The sequence below is a fragment of the Carassius carassius genome, chromosome 35, assembly GCF_963082965.1.
Source record: "Carassius carassius chromosome 35, fCarCar2.1, whole genome shotgun sequence".
Lineage (NCBI taxonomy): Eukaryota > Metazoa > Chordata > Actinopteri > Cypriniformes > Cyprinidae > Carassius > Carassius carassius.
Genome location: NC_081789.1, coordinates 15,577,097 through 15,593,907, shown reverse-complemented (window position 1 = coordinate 15,593,907; position 16,811 = coordinate 15,577,097). Strand labels below are relative to the sequence as shown.

At 35.1% G+C, this 16,811-nt stretch overlaps 1 protein-coding gene across 1 annotated transcript in view; it reads left to right on the top strand.

The window, feature by feature from the left end:
• Positions 1–414: 414 nt before the first annotated feature.
• Positions 415–16,811, top strand: part of LOC132115626 (contactin-associated protein-like 2) — a 455,893-nt gene continuing 439,496 nt past the window's right edge. Inside the window, exon 1 of the mRNA XM_059524041.1 lies at positions 415–809. Coding sequence (XP_059380024.1) covers positions 722–809 — 88 coding nt within the window. The 5' untranslated portion in view covers positions 415–721. The remainder of the gene's footprint in view (positions 810–16,811) is intronic.

The window sequence follows — 16,811 nt, the reverse complement described above, 5'->3', positions numbered from 1 at the left end:
CTTCATTATAATCTCAAGGTAACGTCGTCTTAACTTTGACAGCCATACACCTTTTCTTTCTCTCAATCGATTTTCTACAGACCCCTCTAACGGACACGTTTGTTCAACAAGTATATATTTCTGTGCATACTTCTGCAGTACTAATTCTTTACAATTACATCTCGTACGACTCGTTGTAATTTGAGCGAACTCCACGACCAAGATCTTGCCCATTCACATCAGTCCTGCAGAAACAGCTTTAGTTACAAACACAAAAGCGACTCTCATTCAAATGCTATCTATTCTCCGCTCCCCATGAGAAGGCGCTCAAAGCAATGGCCCCTGTCCCGCGGGGGCTGCTCCACTGTTTCGTGGAACGTACCAACTCAGAGGAGAGAGGGGTTCTGTGTTTATATGGACGAGCGCGCGCTGCGTGGAGTAACTTCAGCACCTGGACAGCGACCTCCGCGCGACAGGCGTCACACTGCTACAGAAGCGCGCGGCGCCACGCGCTTCGAAATGGCTTGAAATACCGCATTAAAGTGCTTCGCTGTAGTCTTTTGCTGTTGAAAACCCGGACTCTTAGGCTGAATTTCATCGACACTGAGTACCAGAGCTAAGAAGCGTCGGTTAGTGCGGGTCTCGCTCATCTAGAGGCTTCGCTCTGTGGAGCTGCTCTTCCGGACAGCGCGCGCGACAAGGAAAAGTAACTGCGTCTCCGCTCATCACACTGTAGTCGAAGATGGAGCCACCCGCCGGGACCGGACTGAAGCTCTTGCTGTGGATTTTAAGCCACATCAGCATCTCTCGGGCAGCTTCTCCATCATCCCGTAAGTTGCAGTTGATTCCGTGGCATTTTTTGTTTTTGCATTGGTGGACACCGGGAGGCATCTGGCACGCTGGGGTGCTTTAGTCATAAGTCCGGTGGAATGTACTCTGCAAATGGAACTGGTGTATAGTTATGGATTCTTCTGAAGAACTTGCATTATTTGCAGTCGCATGTTAGTCTTGTGGTCATTGTGCTACATTGCAGTTCATCACGGTCGGCAAAGACCAACAATAAATCGAGCCTTTGATGGAAAGATGGTTCATATATTTAGGTGGTGGAGATGATAATTCACCTAAAAACGTTAACCTAAAGCATCCCGGTGGCACTGCATGTAAAAATACGACAGCGTTTCTGTTTTGTCGAACCAGACCAGTGAAATTCCATGGAAATCGGGAAGTGTTGCAACACATTTTGTTTAAACGTCTGGAACTTAAACTTTATTCTCATATTAAGGTTGTTTATAAATATATTGCTAAATTATGTCATCTTTTTACAAGTACAAGAGCTGCGGTTACAGCCTAACCCACTATCACTAGGCTACTGTAACACTCATAGAAAACATTACGTTTTATGAATGGATTTATTGTGGTAGAACTTGCATAACTTTTTTTAAAATATTAAAATATGTATTTTTTAAAATAAACGGTAAACATATTGGAATAATTTAATTCCATTAAAATACGTCAATTAAAAATATGCACCATAGACAAAATAATAAAAAAAAAAAAAAAAAAAAAAAAAAAAAAAAAAAAAATATATATATATATATATATATATATATATATATATATATATATATATATATATATATATATTTTTTTTTTTTATTATTATTATTTTTTTAACAAAATACATTTCAAATGTACCATTCTGTGTATTTTGAGCCAGTAGATTGGAAACCTTCCCTGTCTGGTCAGCCACAATATTGCTAGATGTAGATGAAAAGCTTGTGGATGTTATACTTCAGATTAAATGAGACAACCTGCTGATTCAGATGCTATCAGTTCTGCCATATACTGTCAGTTAACATGATCACAAATCATAAACCAGATGTGTAATTTTACTTTCTTAGCTCAGTGTTTCTCCTGGTGGTGCTCGTTAAATCTGACAGTGTTACAACTCACTCAGCATTACAATACAACACGTCATGCTCTCCCTATTACAAATAAGTTAAGGAACTCTGATGTTCAAATTCTTCACATGCCACATTTGAACACATTGGCAGATTATTTTTAAAATGTAGTTTTATGAGTCATGAGCTGGAAATAAGCTGCTGGATTCCCTGCTGAGCTGCCCTTAACACTGACGCTTTACCTTGACTGTAAACTCTGCTTCTATTCAGCTCTTAAACAGTTGGCTGTTGGATGAACAAAGTAGCATGGTAGTGTTCTGTTAGCAGGGAGAGAGTTGTTTTCATAGCAGTGAAATTGTATCCTTTTTTACTTTATTTTTCTACTTGTTTATTGATGAATAAATATATTTTGCTTTTTTTTGTCATAATATAACAGTTAGAGGCTCTCATTATACACACACACACACACACACACACACACACACACACACACACACACACACACACACACATATATATATTTATCTATCTATATATATATATATATATATATATATATATATATATATATATATATATATATATATTTTAGGAACATACTTTTCTAAAAGAAATAAAAAATAGTTTTTGTAAGCACACCGTGTTGTAGAATTAGGCATTGGTTTTAATATAGCCTGAAGCGCCCACCACTTTAATATTACTAGATAATTTAATTACTTGGCTAATTGCCTTGCAGAGAGTTAGAACTGCAAAATCAATAGAGTCAAGGAGAAATTGGTTCTTAGAAATAATTGGAATAGTAGGTCTCATAATATAAAATCCATGTTTGTTCTGCATCAACACCGAAACCAGCTCATAGTCAACCATTTTTCAATCCGTGAAAATTATGAATGACTGATTTCGCCAGTATTGATTTATTGCACACACATTTATTGGTGCAAGTATGCAAGTAAGCGAAAAGGTTTATCGCCGGACAGACTACAGGTAGCCAGGAATAATAAGATTAACAGCCTGGAATAGCCAGTCACTTAATGGCCCAAATTTAGAAGCAGCCAAGACTAACTTGAATAAAAGCTTGCCAAAACAATGATTAATCAACAAGATCATTCACTTACGGACATTTTTAATTAATCTTTGCAGCTCTGTGGCTACATGTGGGAGAGAAACTGAGTAGCTGAGATAGTTGATTCTCTCTCTGACAGATGGATTGAGGTTTGAGATAAAGTTTGCAAATGTTAATTGAGTTGCAGAGGTTTTGAAATCTCTTTCTCTCTTTGTTAGCCAAGGCTACCAGAGCATTTGATATAAACATCCATCTCCCTATGAGCTCTCAAAGGTCTGATTAAAAAGAAATGGTAACTGGATTGATTTGGCTCATATGGGGGCTGCTGCCTGGAGTGAAAGTTAGATGGAGCTTTTTTTATTCACTTTAGTTTCACCACAGCACATAAGCAGAATCATTTGTTAGTACTCCGGACAATGGATGGCATTAGTGTTATTTCCTTAATCACATCATGCACACGATCAGTGTGGCTGGCTGTCAGGTTTTGTGCTTTCTATAGCAGCCAAAGATAGTCAAAGTGGCAGCTCAATGACCCGGTCAGAAGCAAAGTTATTTTAGTGGAATATGAACATGTCACTGTGGATGTTGCTCAATGATGACTCCTCTTAGAGACCAAGGTTTCATAAGAAATTCATCTCAAGATGGCAATTACATTTGTGTTATTATGCCTATTTCAGAAGTGTTATTCAGTTATGAGAAAAATTCTGAGAACAAAGTTACAATTGTGAGAAATAAATAGCAGTTTTGAGAAATAAAGTTGCAATTCTGAGATACATAGCAACATAGGCTTATTGGAAATACGTGCCTCTACATACATTTCTGCAAAAATGAAAAGACTAACATATATGTACGATTCACTGCAGTTTCAAGTTAAAATTAACACTAGAGGGAGTAAACATGCATGAGTTTTATAATTCAGTAGGTTTGCTCGGTAGCTCACGTGATATGGCATTGGACTTAGGTGATGAAGAACTCTGATACGAACCCTGTGAAACAATGGTTCGACAAAACAGCTCAAATCTGTATATAGAAGTTAAAATAGCATGGTTGCATCAGTGAATAGGTTTTTATATTACTTTTGCATTTGTTAACACTATTAGGTAGGTTTAGGGTTTGGTTTGGTGTAGGGGATTTTTCCAACACCAATATCCCCTACCTTTAACAAGACTACCTTTATCAACACTCCCTGAATATTTGAATTCTGAACAGCTAAATATGTACCTCAAGCAGCATTATAAAAACACTGCAATATTTGCCTGTGACAATATAATAAAAACATGCCATGGTCACATATTAAAAGTGTGTTTTAGCGCCACTCTCTGGACTTTTCACTTTGAAACTGCCGCGAGGTACATGATTACGTTGTTGCAGAAAAGTATGGGCACATATTTCCAATGAGCCTGGGTTGCTTCTTTGCATAGATGATGTCATACCAAAGTATTTAAATCAACACTTCTGTCTGTTCTAGAAGCAGCAATTGAGCAGAACAAAAGTTGTTACCCATAATCAACAAAATGGGTTTTTTATTTGACAGATAGAAACAAAGGACTTTGCAAAAGCATAGCAATTAAGACTTAGACTATTACTGCGCAATTCAATGCTAGGAAAACACTGAAATTAAACCCACTCGTCTGGTTCAGTTCTTTAGTTGCACACCCTATGGGAAAACAAGACTGCTGCCTCAGGATGTAACGCTTGGTCACCTGAGTTCAAGCCAATTTGCTTGTCCTTACAAAACATGTAGGCTAGATGCAGTTAGTCTGTCTAAGGCCACTTGGTAAGGTAAATTGAATACATAAGCTGCTACATTCATTTATTTCTTTGCTTGTCTCTTTATTTGTCTGTGGCAGGCATCTGTGCAGGCAGTCCCTGAAAGATTAATTCACTTAATTTATGTTAGTAAATTGGGTATTAAGGGACCTTAAACAACAACTTGAATGTAGTGGCAAGCTGAAATAACAACATTTGTCTTTGGCGGAGGTGTGTAGATTCTACAATGTTCCTAATGAGCTGCCTTTTTAGTTTTGTATGACTGATTTGAAATTGATTTGAATGGAAAATCAAGATAAGTTTGTACACAAGGCCAGAAAGTCAAACTGACCTTTTAAAATTCTCTGTAAGAAATGGTTTGTTTCCTTTTGACATTAAGCAAATGCAGTTTCTGTTGTGATCAAGACCTTTGGATGTTTGCGAGCACATTACAAGAGAATGATCAGAGAACATATGAGGATTGTAGGTTAAACCAGTTTACTGAAGGGTCAGCGCAATGCTTGAACTACTCTTTGAATAACTGCAGTAAATCTAAGTGTCCAACACCTGATAAATGGCCTTGTTTGTGGGGACCATTCACAACATGGCGATGGCTGAAATTATGTATAGGAATTTGATCATGCTCATTGCATTTTGACTGCCTTTGTTCCCAAACAGCATCTTATGGATGTCTGTTCTGTTTCAGAGAAAAAACATAAATCAGGTTATTGTAAGAATAACGTGATTATGTTTGAAATGAGAAATAGTCACACTGTGAGATATAACATTGTAACTGTGAGAAATAAAGTTGAATTTGTTAGGTATAAATTGCAGTTGTGAGAAGAAAAGTCGCAGTTACAAAGAAATAAAGTTGCAAATATTATATATATATACTGTATATATATATATATATATATATATATATATATATATATACTGTATATATATATATAAAATCAAGTTTAAATTACGAGAAAAAAATTATAATTGTGAGAAATAAAGTTACAGTTATGAGAAATAATGTTGCAAATGTGAAGTAGGAACAATGACAAGCAACAGTCAGAATTATGAAAAAAAATTATGAAAAAATTCTGAGATCACAGTTAAAAATAAAGCCACACTTGTGTCCCAAAGTAACAAGGATTCATTCACAAGATAAAACATCACAATTATGAGAAATACAGTAACAAGTGTAAAATATGAACATGAAATTCTGAGAAAATGTGTTGCAATTGTGACATTGTGAGCTAGAGTAACAGTTGCAGCAAATAATGTTATATATAGTTATGATTATGATGAGAAAGTTATGAGAAAATGAGAAAAATAGTCAGTTCTGAAATGTTTTATGTTTGAAATGCAACAATTTTTCTTATGATTGTGACTTTGTCAAAAAAAGGCATTATAATTGTGAACTGTAAAGTCACAGTTACCATATTTATTAGTATTATTATTTTTAATCTGAGTTGGAAACAAGCTTTCATAGCATCTTTAATCATAACATACCTAAGAGTTAAAAAGTGCTTCCTTCACATCAATTGAATCATCTCAATCTATATATACACACATATATATATATATATATATATATATATATATATATATATATATATATATATATATACCCCCAAACATTTCTGATAAGCATTTGACAGATGAAAACTATTTCCTTTGCCAGTCCTGAACTGTGTCTGATCGACTTAAAGCGAAGACAGAAGCGACTTTTCCCCAGCCTATGTTAACCTCGAATGACAGACAAACACAAACCCAAATCTTGTTATTCTGTCTTTCCCTCTTGCTGGCTGTCTGTCTCCTATATACACACATACTATTTTCCTCCCTATTTCACCTACACACTTCTATAATGCACACATATACAAGTATTCAATCGCGCACACACACGATTTCTCTCCCTTTTCTCCAGGCGCTGGAGATGCTGTTATGACTATAGGCTCTAGACACAGGAGTGAGCTTTTCATCTAAAAGCATAGTGGTTGCTGTACTCTGAGTACACTTGTTCTTGTCTCTTAAAGCAGACTAGTAATAAAGCGTAAGCACTCTCAACTCATGGGCATACCGCTGTGAATAAAAGTGTATATTCAGTATGAAAATTAAAAACAATCCAATGTATTCAACTTCTGTTTGATACAAATAAATTAATCCTGTGTCAATGTTTGTGTTAGATAATGCAGCTAACTATGTGCTATTATTTTAAGTGCAATGACTTATCCTACACTAATTTCACATTAACTTATTTTAAACACACCAAGCTGTATTGACTGGATTCATTTTAGGTACATAATAAATTCAACTTTAACAAAGTCTCTCCTGGTTTGTTGTGGGGATATGTGACTGTAGAAGATGTAACTGTTCTGAGAGGCAAAAACACATCTTTCTCTATTGACAGCCATTTATTCATGTATTCTGACATGAATAAACACATTTTTTAGACATTGGTGGCCTCACACAACAATATTTACAATGGACATTTCAAAAGGTGATTTTGGATCATGGACCACATGATTTATTAATAATCTGATTTTACCTTCTTACAGTGCCTCGTTTCTATCTCAACACACAAATATTAGTCAGACCTGCCTATATATATATATATATATACAGTAGGTCAGCAAAAGGTGGCATTGCCCCTCAAATTAATTGATGAGAAAATAATTAACAGAATATAAAACAATGATAATATAATAAAATAGGTCATTAAAGTGACACTGTCCACCAGCGACAGCATCTCTTATTTCTCTCTTGAGCCCACTGAGTTTTAATAGACCCCCTAAATTAAATAAATAATAGTGTTGATGGGAAGACTAATTAAAAAGTAAACAAACAACTCACCAATTTATTTCCACTGACAACAACGTTATTTAACGGGTAAGTTCAGCCAAAAATAAACTTTCTGTCATTAATTACTCACCCTCATGTCATTCCAAACCCATAATACATTTGCTCACCTTTGGAACACAAATTAAGATATTTTTTTTGAAATCCAAGAGCTTTCTAACACTGCATAGACAGCAACACAACTGAAAAGTTTAAGGCCCAGAAATGTAGTTAGGAGATTTTTTAAAATAGTCCATGTGACATGAGTGGTTCAACCTTAATTTTATGAAGCTACGAGAATACTTTTTATGTGCAAAGAAAACAAAAAAACAAAACAACTTTATTCAACATTTTCTTCTCTTCCATGTCAGTCTTCGACTCATTTACATGAGAGTAATACAATGCATGTGTGTGATTCTGCTTACCTCAGCGTTGGTCCATCTATTGCTGTTTTCATCGCTTATGGAGTAAGTACTGTGTGTAAACTGTGTGTTTACGCTGCATTGGCCAATAAACATACACTTACACTCCTATTGTGATGGGTTTGACCCTACTCTAAAATAGTAGCTCATTTAGTCCCCCCAACAGGTGTCTCTATAAATAAAATAATTTCTAGGTCCTGAGGTGCAAACACAGAAAAAAGCGGGTACTTCCAGCAGAAGTTATAGGAACTATGAAAATGTTCCTCTGGTGTGAAAGCCCCTATAGAGACCTATTAGAGACGGTATTTGGGAGCCCTGAGGCCACAAACAAACAAGCTTATTCCTGTGAAAGCCAAATATCAACTAATTGAGATGTGGAAAAAGTGTTTTGGGGCTGTTCTGAGATTTGTACAGTTTTATTAGCTTGTGCTGAAAGACAAATATGGCCAAATATTTAGGGCACTAAAGACATCAGAGAAGTTTATTCATGATTAAACTGTATATCACAGCTGTGAATTGAAAACAAAACTGGACACCTAAATTAAACAGCTCTATATGTTAACATTATTGTAAAAAGACAACTGTTTTTTTGCAGATTTATTGTGCCTCTGGATGCGGGTCAAATCCAGCTCACACCATAGAGATGAGCTGTCCATTCAAGCCATCTTCACAATAAATGTCCACTACACTACAAGAAATATTCACTTCACATTTCAGCCAGGGTTTAAAAATTCTGCTGTCTAATAATGAACTTGGATTACTGTGGTCAGAGGTGTTGATGATAGAAAATTAGAGCAAATCTCAGGGTGTAAGAGGGATGAGTGAATGTTATGTGTAGCAAAAGTAAGCAAGCTTAAATACTTAGAAACTGAAGCCTCATAGAAGGGAATTTGTCATGCTGTAGCTGTGTTCACTAAACAAACACACTCCTATACCTCTGGGAAATATGCAGCTTAATTTCCACAATCATGATCGGAATGTTCAGGGGGAGATTATCCATATCATTGTGCCAAAGGGTGCAGTCTGTATAACGGTGAAATCAGCAATATTTTAAATCTCGTCAAGATAAAGACACCTAATGCCTAATTTAAACCATCTTACTGTGGTTGTTTTCATCATAAGCTTATGATTACACAATATTTGCAATTTAAGTTTTTTATACCCATTGTGGTTAGCAATAAAGTCAAAGCGAAGAAGAGAAGTGCTGTTTGTGTTGCTACAGTGATTTGTTCACAGCAAGAATTTGTACATCATTTTGTTTTCATGTACACTACTGTTCTAAAGTTTGGGGTCAGAAATGAACACTTTTATTCAGCAAAGATACATTAAGTTGATCAAAGTGATTGTAAAGACATTTATAATGGTACAAAACATTTAAATTTTAAATAAATTATCTTAAAAAATCTGAATAAATAAAATAATAATAATAATAATATATATATATATATATATATATATATATATATATATATATATATATACACACATATCACAGTTTTAATGTTTTTACTGAATTTTTGATCAATTGCTGCCTTGTTGAGCATATGAGACAAAAACATAAAAAAATATAATTATAATAAAAAAAAATTTTTTACCAACCCCAAACTTTTGAAGGGTATATTTAGATTTTATGTAGACTTTATGGAAAATTAAACTCTATATGAGAAAAATACTAAGCAGACTTAACTTGTCTAACATGGACCAATTTTACCCACTTTTATATTAGCATATTCAAAAGGCACGTCTAATCACAGCTAGAGGAATGCCTCCACTAAGCTTTGACATTGTGCACTATTAAAAAAATACAAATAAAATAATGGTCTGCTATTCCCTGAATGACTCAGTCAGAGAAAAGAGAGGATTTTAGAAAAACTGCAATGTTTAGTGATGCTAGTATGCTAGGCATCTGTTAAGAAGATGTGTTTTGTATCTAACACGGTCATGCGTGGGTGACAAATCTTTAAAACTTTTACATTTGAAGTTTTACAGAATGCTCTTCGAGAGCAAGACGAGAGATCTAATTGGATCAGAAACTAAATCAAGTTTCTCATCACATCTTATTTGTAATTGAATTTTTCATCAAAGGCATAATCTACACATTCTTCGGGGGCACAACCGCCTGTCATTTTAAAAATGAAGCCTGGATGTATTAAGTAGGCTACCAGAGCAAATGACAGGATACAATCAACAGCACATACTTTGTCATTTTTGCTCTTTTAAATATTTTATAATAATATTTTATTATATTTTATATTTTATAAATTAATTTTTATTGATTGCCCTGCAGAAGTGCTTATAATCCTGTAAATCTGAGTCCCTCCGTTCTTCCTCTCTGATCTTCACATACCCTTTCATGCTCTGCATCTGCTCTTTATTTCGCTCAGTCATACATGTCAAACATCTGATGAATGGCACCAAAGTTCATCTCTCAGTCTACTGCTTTGTGATTTATCCTCAGGCTCATGAATTAATCTATGGGACAATTACTAATGCACTATTCCGTGCTGAGTGCTGTGACCCATGGGGTAATGCCAGTGCCGGGATATAGAGCAGCTCTTCCAAGTTCTTGCCCTCCACAATCAAAGCGAGCAGTGCATAATAAAACAAAAGTGCTGCCTGTATGTTTCGAGGCTGTACTGTCACTTTGTGTGATTGGCTATGACAGTCCCTCTCCCATTGCCTCCATTGCAGTCTCTTTAATAAACCTGAAGTGCAGTGGACTGGCTTAGGTGGGCAGGCGGGCGGACGGTATGCTCCTGCAGATTGCATCTCCATGTAGAGGCGCAGGTTCTTTTCTTCTAAAGTGACTTTTATGACTGGTTTTGTGGTCCAGGGTCACATTTGTGTGTGTGTGTGTGTGTGTGTGTACATACAGATGTACCTCTTCTATTGTACTGTGTCCGAAACTCTGGTTCTCCTCTGGTTTTGCTTCAGGCAAAAGATTTTACATTGGAAATCAAGTGGTGACCCAATGCAGTAAACAAATTTTTTATTATACATAACACAACTGTTCAAAGTTTTAGGGTCAGTAGGACATTTTTTCTACAAAAATATTTTCATTTTATCAGGGCATTACATTGACCAAAAGTGACAGTAAAGACTTTTACAATGTTGCAACCAACTAACCGAACAAACAATCACAATTCTTATAGATGCCATTCTTTTGCTGTTTATTAAGAAAAATGTCCTGAAACAAATAAGCCAGACATCAAAATGTGTAAAATTAAATTTTATTTAATCTTTTTTATAATGAAATTTTATTCACATCTTTGTATTTCCATTAAACTATGTATATATTAGGGGTGTAACGGTTCACAAAATTCCCGGTTCGGTTCGATACAATACACTGGTGTCACGGTTCGGTTCGGTACGGTTCGATACGTTTTAGATACAGCAAAAAGAAAAAATTGGCAGATAAATTTCCTTGATTTTTAAAAAATGTTTTATTTATTAAAACTAACAAAGTATGTTTTTTTTTTTTACATTGAACAATGATGGAGTTATTCTTTAACATAAACATATAAGTTGGTGTTTTTTTTCTTCTTCGGGGGTGTCAGGGGCGTTGCCTGTTACGTCGTTTGGGTTATTGGGCTACCTTGTTGAACGCATATCATTATATTTTACAATTTGTTTTTATTTTCCAAATATAATTAATTAGTCCAACGAACCGTTCGGTCCATAATGCGTACCGCGTACCGAACCGAAAGCCTCGTACCGAACGGTTCAATACGAATACGCGTATCGTTACACCCCTAGTATATATATATATATATATATATATATATATATATTCGTACAACCTGTTTATGTTGGCATAAGCATAAATGAGCTGCTTCTACTAAGTGACAGAGGAATTTGCAACAAAATACAGTGTTTTATTGTGATGCACAGCATTGGATATCAACCAAAATTAATAATATAATATAATATAATATAATATAATATAATATAATATAATATAATATAATATAATATAATATAATATAATATAATATAATATAATATAATATAATATAATATTTATATTATAAATATTATTTGGTATTTCCCTGCCAAATCAGCCTGTAACTCACTAAAGTACTATAGCTGTGAGCATTATCATACTGTACCTCTGCATGCAATTAAACGACTGTGTAGACTTTGCTAAACAAACTAGCTTTCAAACTACTTATCTGAATCATGCTATTTAAAACCTTTTCCATTAGCTCTCTCGGTCATCATGTACATTTTTCTCTGCTACATAAAGAGACGGACATGGAGGATTTCTAAGGGCTCTACTATCTCTCACTCGAAAGCTCATAGAGCCATTAATGGCTTTATATCATTTACTAGGGTGACTAGTGGGGTAGCTAGCCATTAGCTTGCAAAATAATTTGCTAAGTAAACAACGCTCACTTGCTTGTCTCTCTCATTGGGGGCATCATTTAAAAAAGGCTTTTTGACTTTTTTATACTTGTTCATGCATCCTTAGCGATTCCCCTTCTTGGTCAGTGCGGGTTATTTTTAGGGAGGCGTGAGTTGGCGAATAACATGTGCCAGCTAGAGCCATAATGGGAGATGGAGAGGCTCTTAGTACACCACTAAAGGGCCATGTGTTACATACAACCTTACAGAGAGAGTGTCTATGTTTTGTGTAGGGTGATGTAATCAACTTTGGACCACTATCTCATGGAGTAACTGACAGAAGCACCTATTAACCTGCCCAGATGACCAGCAGCTCTTAGTGAGCAGTCGATGAAGGCACGCAAGCATACTGTTTACAAGTGCAAGCCCTGTCAGACCTAGATAATTAACACCACATTTTAAGATTAGAATAAAGATGCGTAATTTGCATTCAGCAAGCTGTTTAGTGTCCACAGAGCACTTTGATGATTATTAGCATATTACTCTTAAGTGTTGTGAGGTGCTGGCCTCACGGCTTGGTGTTTGGGAGTAATGCAGAATTCAAATTTTTCTCTTTTTAAAGAGAAAAACACAACACAAAATCACTGGAAAAACCAACCTTTCCTCCAATCCCTGAAATACGACCCATCAGAGCATATACTACAATTGCACCACTATTGGCCCCTATTTTGTGTAGCTCAGTTAGTAGAACAATACGTTATATGACGATACATAATCATACGATCATGGGTTTGATCCCAGAGAATGCATATGCTCTATAAATCCAAATTTTGCATGATTTCTGTGTCAGGTTTAGGGGTTGGGTTAGGTGTGGTCATTCGAACGAATAAGCCACCTTGTAAAATATGTATGAATTACTGTGAGATCGGTGTAAAAAGTTCACACACTGCATTGAAATAAATGCGCATTTTGATTAGTAATGACAGTTATACGTCATTTCATGACGACAGATGCAACACGATACTGTCATTATTTTTATGCCCGCTAGAAGGCACTTAGCTTTTAAACATAAATATAGGTCGTAATAAGATGCTCGCACAGATGACCTATATGGTTGTTTTTTTGTTGGAGGACAGGCTCGGAAAAACATGCCTCTACCTACATTTTTGCAAAACTCCAAAAACATGCCTATACATGTAATTCCCTGCAGTTTACAGATTAAATGAACACTAGAGGCAGTAAAACACCAGCAACTTTTATTTAAGTTAACACAAATTTTGATTAAAAGATTACAGGAGAAAATTCATTAATAAAGGCTTTTTTTCACACAATAATATCTTTTGACCTCAAAACACTTTTACCATAGTTAATGATTTGTAAACTAATACATTTTGACATTTGCATCACATAACCAAAAGTAATGCTGTCAAAAGTAATGACAGCATGATGCCCCTGGTTGAGGTTTTCTACAACTGTCCTTGGCGGCTTGTTCAGCACTCATTTACTCTTTTTAGGTACTCTTTATACCTCTGCCAAGTCTCTAAGCTCAATGCACATGCAGCCTTAACTGCACAAAGGAGAAGTTTAAGCAGTTCTGCATTATTATTCAAATATATCACTACCTGCAGTAGCAGGAGTCTCAAGGGAATATCTGCTCCCTCTCTAGCAAACAGCCATAAATTAACACACTTAACTTAGGTACATATGTGGACCCCCTCCGTGGATCTGTCTCACATGTGGCTTGTTAGGAGTTATGTATCGCTGCTCCTTTTCGCAACAAGCCTCCTATGAATATGTAATCACCTTTGATTTATGAATGTCAAGATATTCCACACCTCGATATATATGTGACTTTCATACATTGATACATTTCAGTATGATTCTGAGTTTGTGGTACTATTTTATACTATTAAAAGGGGACGGGGGAAGATTAAAAACACACCTTTCAATATCTGATCCTTTCTGTCGGCAGGGGGTGGGGGGAGAAAGGAACTTTTCTAGGCATCCAAAGTCACATTAATTGAAAATGTGTATCCGCTGGGTGCAGCTGCCAAAGTAGATTATATAAAGTTGCATATATAGATATATATAGATATATAGATATAATTACAAGCAAAAATATTACTACATGTAGGATAAGATGGGGTAATGATTTTCTTAATTTCGTAATTTAATCTAAATTTCAAAATTTGTGAGATTTGGATCTGCAGTGTTGTATTATGTGAACTATCAAGTGTTTTTTGTCTATGCCCTATTTGTTAATACGGGACTGGCGTACACATGAATGTTTTTAGATTTGAGTAAATTTTTATTTATTTTTTTTGAAGTGAAAAGATAATGACATCAAAATGCACGCACATGCCATTTGTTGCTGTAGTAACTACTTGTTCTCAAACCCCCCCCCCCCCAAAAAAAAACAATTAGCACAGCCATCCTAACACTGATATATCTTAACAGTTCAACTTTACTGCAAAATGAAGCACTGCATTTTTTTCTTCTCTGATAATCTATGTTTACATGTTACAGTTTTCATCTTCTCTTGCTTTACACCCCTTTCTCTAGCAAGATTCCATCACCTTCTAGACTCACACCACTTTCTTTACCCCCCCCCCATTTTATTTGTATCTATTTTTTATTATATATTTATTTATGTTTTATCATTATTATTATTGGCATATTCATTCTTGCTTTTTGTTTACTTTTCATTTTATTATAACTCTAAAGCAATTCTGATAAATGTGTAAATGATTAGGAAAACAAAATTTCCTGTGTTGAGTGTATGATTAATAGCAAAGACTATAGAATACCCAAGATATGTTACTCGTATAGTTTTGAAAAATGCAATGCTCAATATGGCCACTCAATCGCAGGAAGCCCCGCCTTCTGAATGAAAGCGCCAATAGCTAATCGGTCACAGTTGTTGTCAAATTTCTTTGGTGATTTCAGATATGAAATTTCATCCTAAGCTTAGTGAACTGTTTTGAGAATTTGATGTTTCCCCATTCAAAGAGATAGGAGCTGCACTGGATCTCCGAGAGGCATTTCAAAGATTGCCACCGAGTGACATGACTTGCCTTAAAGACACTTTGTTAACATTTAATAGTTATCAGTTTAGGGCCAATCGAAAATATACCAATTACAGAGTTTTGTTTGTTGTGTTTGGACAAATTGTACATAAAGGAGTGTAATTTGTTTAAAACCTTTTTTCAGATATTTTAAAGTATTTGTTGTATTTTTTATTTTTTGGAAAATTAATCCTGGTAGTAGGCGACAAAGAGGAACATGAGGTGAAAATAAAAATGAAGGGTATGATATCAAAGGTCATTTGTCAGTTGCAGCTCATGTCTGAAGAGAGATGCTTGTTTGCACTGGACAGGTAATGCAAAAGCTTTAGTTTAAACAGTGAGGTCAACTCTGTAATAAATCAACTTGCAATGGAAGGTAATACGATTAAAATGCCCTCTTTGAAATATGGATTTGGTAAGTATTAATGATTTCTTGTAGAATAAAATTAATCAAGCCCCTTATCCAATTATATACCAAGCTCTGTCGTTTCAATCTACTTAATGCCTTTGGGCTTCCCCCTTAATTATGTTTGGTTATATTACCTACAGGTAAATCTTAAAATAATTAATCTGAGCTACCAGAAGTGCACATATATACATTTGAAGGTTGTCATCTCCTACTTGGAGGACTGCTAAGATTTTCAAATTCATTCAAAGTTAATTTGCTTAATTAACAGAACTCTAGAAAGGGATTTAAAAAATCATTCCACAACTGGTTATATAGTTAAATATGTCAAATATGTTTAGTCATCTATGCTTTGTTCTGCAGGTTTTTCCTGTCTTAACATTTCAGTGTTAGTGTCACATTGTGAAAAAAGGAGCACATGCAATTATTTCTAAGGAGATGGAAACCGTGGTTAAGTGTGTGTACATCTGGCTATGTTAATTTAACATGCCTCTTTGCTTTTTAATTGCTGTAACAGTGTTGCTTATTATTTAAGACTAATTGTGGGTGCTGTCAGTTTAGTCTGCAAATAATTATTAAGAAAAGTAATGAAATTACTTGAATAAAAATTTGTAATTATCTAAATATTTACATGTGAGACAGGTGTGATTCATTTTACAGCACTACCTATTAATTTCAACATTATCTTCAAATGTGACTGAATGACTGACCATCATAAAACTGATTATATGACGTCATGAAGACTCATCATTATCCAAATATTCAGATATTACGGTATACCAAGTGAAACCCTCAGCAATCATTTCATGCGTACTTCTTTTTTTCTGTTTGGGAATTAAACTAGCGATGTCCAATTTCGCAAATGAATCACTCTTATGATTTGGTCAAACGGGTTAACAACGGTCTGAAGTGGTTCAGAATTAATTCAGACAGTTCACTCATGGACTGAATCCTTTGAGGCCGTTTCTCACTGAATGGATTTGGAATACATCATAAGAGAAAGCAAAAATTGGTTATTTCTGGGAAAAGTGCAATATTTACTTACCATCT